This window comes from Entamoeba nuttalli (assembly GCF_000257125.1).
Source record: "Entamoeba nuttalli P19 unplaced genomic scaffold asmbl_2336, whole genome shotgun sequence".
Classification (NCBI taxonomy): Eukaryota; Evosea; order Mastigamoebida; family Endamoebidae; genus Entamoeba; species Entamoeba nuttalli.
In genome coordinates this window covers 1-6,352 of record NW_008575243.1, presented here as the reverse complement: position 1 = coordinate 6,352, position 6,352 = coordinate 1, and the positions used below count along the sequence as shown (strand labels likewise).

Sequence of the window (6,352 nt, the reverse complement as noted above, 5' to 3'; positions counted from 1 at the left end):
TTTTTTTTTTTTGTTTTTTTATGATTATAGTTTTTGTATAGTTTTTTTTATTTTTTATTAAACTCTATTTTTGGTTATAAAAAGTAACACTAGTCTTTTTCTTCCTCAGCATTTTTATCAAATTGGGAAACAACATATATATTAGTATTTAATGATGAAAGAAAATTATTATTGATAAATTATAAAAACATTTAAATTCTGTAAAAAAAAGAAAAATATAACATATAAATTCAAAAAATATTAAATAAAAAAAATGTTATTGGAATTGGTTAAATTATAACTCAGCTTTTGGTTGATCTTCTTTTGGTTGATCTTCTTTTGGTTGATCTGCCATTGGTGGTTGAGAATCTTTATTTTGTGGAACAGTTTTTAATTGTTCAGCATATTGGTCTGGATGGGTAAGAATTTCTGTGGCTTGTTGATACATTGGTAAGTTTTCACAATGAGCATTTTTTAAACATTCTGCAAACTTTTCAAGACAGTGTTGTTTTGATCCACCAAGACCAAGTGAAACAACATCAAGACATCCACTATGAACAATTCTACACTCATAATCTTTTTGATACAAACAACTTCCTATTTACAATGAATAAAAGTTAATTTAAATATAAAATAAACAAACCTTCTTTTGGTTCACCACAACTTTGAAGAGCCGAAGTTACTTGTTTATATTCTTCAGTTTCATTGCACTCGTTTTCTTTTAAGTAATATTCTTTTCGTTTCAAACAATCACATGGATCATAGTAATTTTCACAATCTTTAAATACAATAAGAAACTTTTTCAATTTACGTTCACCACATTCAGCATTTGCAATAGCAAGAAATACAAAAATGAATAAACAATTCATTTTCTTCTTTTAGTTTTCAAGTTTTTTAAGTTTGAAATTTTTCTAAAATATATTTTAGAAAATTCCATTAAGTTTCATTTTTCTTTCATTAAAATAACAAAAAATAACATATTTCTTTTTGTTATTTTGAACAATCCAAAAAATAAATTTTAAATTCTCTAAGTCTGGAAAATTCAAAATGAGTGAAAGCTTTTATAACATATCACGTTCCACTTCTGATTTATTTATTGGGTCACCATCTATATCAAAGAAAATAATATTTTCTAATAAGAAAAAACAACAAAAATTAAAAGATATTTATGAATTTTGGGGATTTTTATGGTCACAAATGTTTAAAATACTTGAGGAACATTGCGATGGATTATATTTAACTAAAGTTCCATGGAAAATATCAAGTTTGTTTTATATTAATGTTTAGATATGAAATATAATAAATACATTAATGTTATAGTTAATCAATTTGTTCCTTCAGTAAAAATTAAGTATTTAACACTTATTAATATCTTTAGTTATTCAACTTCAATGTCACGTGTTGATCTTCAATATACTGGACCACATGGGGTTCAAACAATGCATGAATTAATTCAAGGATATGTAATTAAACAATATATTAGAAAACAACCATTATTAGAAACGTGTTGTAGTAAAACAAATGATTCATTAAAATTAATGCAACGAATGGTGCCAATGTATTATTTATATGATTATGGAACAATTGAATTTGATTCAGTAAAATATGATCATTTAATTTATTCTGTTATGATTCCATTCATAGAAACTACAGGAAATGGATTTATTTCAGTAAGTATTGGATTTTTACTTCCAGAAAAAGGGGAAATAAATTATGAAAAAATATATGATATGATAAATTTTTTTATGTGGAATTTTGTTCAAAAACATATTTCTACTCAAGGAAAAGGTGATAATAGTCAAGTGACATTATTAACTGGATTACAGTCATTTGTTCAATGTTTAGAAGAATATATTGTTACTATTGATATTGATTATAGAAAAAGATTAGAAAATCTTAAAACTTTTGAAAAAGAAAAGAAAAATAGATTAAAAAGAAAACCTTCTGAACATCTCTCATTACTTTTATCTCAAGAAGCTTTAAATTTAAGTTGTTCTAATCTTAATTTATCAGGTGAGTCTGACTTAACTTTTAGTATGGATGAAGATCAACTCCCAAATCAAAGAATAACACAAACTCCTGGTAAAATTTTATTAAGAAGAAAATTAAGTCGTTTATCAGAACAACCATTAGTTGAAATAAACACTACTTCTCAAACTGATTTAGATGAAAGTAATAGAATTCAATTAGAAGGACAATTCTCTTTTGTTAAAGAATGCTCTAATGAAATAATAGAAAATATACTTTATGGTTATTTAATGTCATTTACTACTATTGTTATTCCTTCTGATGGAAGAAATCTTAATGGAATAAGAAGGTTATTATCTCCTTTTAATACTATTAGTATTTATAAACCAAAGACTGTATTTGGACATTCTATTGTTTCTGTTCTTAATCCATTAATTGATGTTTCTTTTATGATGGAAATACCTAGTTCACTTGAAACACTTATGGGATTTCCATATTGTGTTATAGACTTAACTAATGGAGAGGTTTATTTGTCAGAAGAAGTTAATACATATGACTATTTCTTACAACGTTCTTCAATGTTACTTAGTATATTTAATAGTAATATGGAACGGTCTATGATTGTTTCACCATCAGGTATGGAAATAATAGATGGAACAAATCTTTTTACTGATTGGCGTAAAGTTTTAATAAGTAATCTTGAAAGAGGTGAATATAAAATATTTGATGCAGTATTATTAAAAATGGTTGAGTGGCTCAGAATGAAATCAAGAATACTCTTCTCTTTTATGAACCTTGGATATTTTCAAGAAATGGATATGATGTTTATGGTTCAACTTAAAATAATGTTAAATTGTAAAGACCTTGAAGACCTTATGTCTATTGTTGCAATTGTTAGGTCTGGAGAACCTTCTCTTGCAGATACACTTCTTCAAGCAATTAGTAGAGCAATTACAACAAGAAAAGAGAAAATAGGTCAATCATTTATTTAACATAAAAAAAAATTCAACAATAAAATGTAAATTAATTCATTCATTTTTCTATTATATTTTAAATTAGTTTTAGACAATTAACACAATGAACCAAGCAAATAGAGTTATAATAGAAATATGTTTACATGCACTTCTTGTATTTATTTCTTCTTCTTTTATACATTTTCCTTTTACTGAACATTTATATCCGACTCTACATACACCACAACGTGGAACACATTCTGGTTTCCATTTAGCATCTTCAGACTCTGAATCTGCATTACATTCCATCCCATCACAATATAAAGACGCTACTTTACATGTTTTTTTATTTTCAAAATCTTTAAAACGTATATTAGAAAACTTGAGAATTCTATTTCCATCTGTTTTGAAATTAAGAAGCATAGAATTTAAATAATAAGAACATCTCTTTGATACAGTAATAGATATATTAAATTGGAATGTTGTTTCATTGATCCATTTAGATTCTTCATTGAAACCAGTACTTACACAAGGAGGATATGTCACAAGAGAACTATCAGTTCCATAATTATATCCTCCCCATTTATATGAAGTTAAATTCCATTCTGCATCTGAAGTTCCTTCTATTCTTAACTCTCTATAAGCCATAACAAAATTAAATACTGTTGTTGCATAAGAAATAAGAGATGCTTTACCATCAATAGAATGTAAAATTAGTCCATTATTAATCACTTCTTCATCTGTTAATTTTACAAATCCAGTGGATTGTAACTCAACAAAATGCCATTGAAAAATCCATAAAATATCAGCATATCCATCAAAAGTATAAACCTTAGAAGTAGAAGAGAACTGACATAAAGTATGAGAGGTAGAAGGAAAACGTTGGTCAAGTACAAATTTTTTAGTACTAAGTTTCATATTATTTACTTTAAGTATTTTATTAGTAATTGAAACTATTTGAAAAGATACAGTTGTATCTTTAAATGGAATGTCAAAATAATGTCCGTTCTGAAAATATTCTACCCCATTATAAATAATTTTCTCTACAATATCATTTGAATTAACTACTGCTACTGTTGAAATTCCTTTTTCTTCTTTAAGAATATGAATTGATGGGAAAACAGTAAATAAACATGTAGCTTCTGAAATAGTTATTTGTGTAAACTCAGTATTTGACCAAGGAGTTGTTGTGGCAGCAATTTTAAAAAATTCATAATCACTTACTACTGCATGGTCTTGAATTTCATACAATGGAGAGTCTTGATCTGTAACATTAAAAAATCCTACAATAATACAATGAATCTCAGTAAGTGATGGACCAACCATATTAATACAACTTCCACATTTAGAAATAAGTCTTTCTCCTTTTTTTTTAAAGATCATTCCAGAATGAACATAACATTCTCTTTTCATTTCTTTTCCAATCATTCGTATTCCATTTGCTATTAGTTCGGTATCACAATCATACATTTTAAGAGAAGAATTTTTAACTAAACTATTCTCACTATTAAGAAGAACTAATTTATTCTATAACGTTATTTGAGTTTTTTACTCTTTCAATTAATGTATCAATCAAAAAATTATATAACAAACTACACAAGGACCAGACTCTGCATTTGAATATGAAATAAATAAAAATATCCAACAGATACTTAAAAACATCATTGAATTGGTATAAAAAAGTTCTTTCTTATTTATTTTATATAAAGAAGGAATGAATACAAGATAATAAAGAAATTAGTTTTAAATAGAATAATATTTTAGAGTATTTCAGCATTTTTTATCTAAACTTGGAATTTTATTGTAAAAAAACAACTGACAGATTTAGATTTAGGGTACAACAACAAACTTATTAAACGCAGTTTCTTATTAAATAAATTGAAAATCTAATGATTTTTATGGAAATTAAGAGATTTTTAACGTATTTTAGATATTTTATTTAATAAAAATTTAAAAGTTGTTAAACCTTTTTTCAATAATTTTATACTAAAATTATTTCCTTTATTTTAAACAAATTCTTCTTTGTTCTTTAATTCTGTTCAAAAAATTTCTTCATATTTAATAGTCTATTTGCATCTTCTTTTTTAGATGCATTGACTGCCATAGCAATTACTGAACCTCTTGGATCAACTTCAAGTACTCGCTCAATTAAACAACCTTCATCATTTGGTGTAAATTTCATTCCAAATAATTTAACACCTCTAACATATTTCTTTCCAACAGTATCACATTTTGGATAATTAATAGAAGTACTTACAATATAAAAGCTTCCATTTTCTTCATAATCAATTAAAACTGAAACAAATTCTCTTGCTGCAACAGGCCATGGTGCGGAATTTACTTGTTTAGTAACTTTAAGATGTTCATTAATTGTTTCAAGAACTTCGGATTCAACAAGTTCTTTGTCATATTTATGACTAGTGGCAAAATCGGCACTTTTAACTTTATTAAACATGTCTTCTGCTTTTAGTTTTGATTGTGTTACTGTTTTAATAAAGTGATGGTTATTTACTGATGGTTTATCATAAATAGTAACTTCCCCTTTTGTTGTTTCAGTCCATCCATTTGATAACACTTCTGTAAACCATTTCTTAGCTGCTTCACCAGCAGCTTCAAATTCTTGTTGATTTGAACATGTTTTAAGTTCTTCAATAGTAGCAGACATATTATTTTATATTTCTAGTCTAATAAACATCTATTAAATTTTGTCTCATTTCTTCTTCAAAGATCTTTGATCATCGATAGTCATATATGTCACATTTTTATTTAACGATTCTTTCTTAATGAAATTTAAATTTATTTATTTTTTTAACATTTACCATCAGATCTTTTTAAATAAAAAAATTCATCACCATCAAGAATATTATTAATAACAAATTAATAACTAATTAATTAAATAGCATTATAATTTATCATTTGTTATTCTTTAGAGATTAATTATCTTATTATTTTTTTTATTAGAATATATGTATATTTTAAGGTTATATCTATTTTATTAAATAATATTGACTCATTTTTTATTATTATCTAATTCTTTTGATTTGTTTTATCAAAATACTTTGATATTTATTTCATTATTTTAATTTAATATATCAACTATTTGAAACTTATTTGATGATTATATGTATATCATTTACCTTTTATTATTTATTATGTTTATGTTATTATTTGTATTTATTTTATTTTAATTGTATTTTGTTATTATTCATTATTTTATACTTGTTATTATATTATTTTCCTTATGTCATTTGCTTTGACTTTTTTATTTGTGTTACTCTTCATTTATTATTGTTGATACCGTTCAGTAATATTGATAATACAATATAAACTATTTTAATGGTATAATAAATTATATCAGAATATAACTTATCATATTATTATTTGTTTAAATATTCTTTTTTATATTTTATCTAATTATTCAGAGAGATCCTTTTCCAATACAGGAAATACAA

The 6,352-nt window shown here is 24.8% G+C and overlaps 4 protein-coding genes across 4 annotated transcripts; 1 reads left to right on the top strand and 3 right to left on the bottom strand.

The window, feature by feature from the left end:
* Positions 1 to 622: 622 nt before the first annotated feature.
* On the bottom strand, positions 623 to 848 carry ENU1_019690 (hypothetical protein; the record flags this gene model as incomplete). Its single annotated transcript, XM_008856958.1, has 1 exon — positions 623 to 848. A coding segment is annotated over one exon (226 nt), but the record flags the coding sequence as incomplete, so codon positions are not given.
* Positions 849 to 1,026: 178 nt separating this feature from the next.
* Positions 1,027 to 2,939, top strand: ENU1_019680 (hypothetical protein; the record flags this gene model as incomplete). Its single annotated transcript, XM_008856957.1, has 2 exons — positions 1,027 to 1,243; positions 1,300 to 2,939. 2 exons carry the CDS (start codon positions 1,027 to 1,029, stop codon positions 2,937 to 2,939), a joined length of 1,857 nt encoding a protein of 618 aa, XP_008855179.1.
* A 69-nt stretch (positions 2,940 to 3,008) lies between these two features.
* Positions 3,009 to 4,328, bottom strand: ENU1_019670 (hypothetical protein; the record flags this gene model as incomplete). Its single annotated transcript, XM_008856956.1, has 1 exon — positions 3,009 to 4,328. One exon carries the CDS (start codon positions 4,326 to 4,328, stop codon positions 3,009 to 3,011), a length of 1,320 nt encoding a protein of 439 aa, XP_008855178.1.
* Positions 4,329 to 4,929: 601 nt separating this feature from the next.
* On the bottom strand, positions 4,930 to 5,565 carry ENU1_019660 (START domain containing protein; the record flags this gene model as incomplete). Its single annotated transcript, XM_008856955.1, has 1 exon — positions 4,930 to 5,565. One exon carries the CDS (start codon positions 5,563 to 5,565, stop codon positions 4,930 to 4,932), a length of 636 nt encoding a protein of 211 aa, XP_008855177.1.
* Between the last annotated feature and the right edge of the window lie 787 nt (positions 5,566 to 6,352).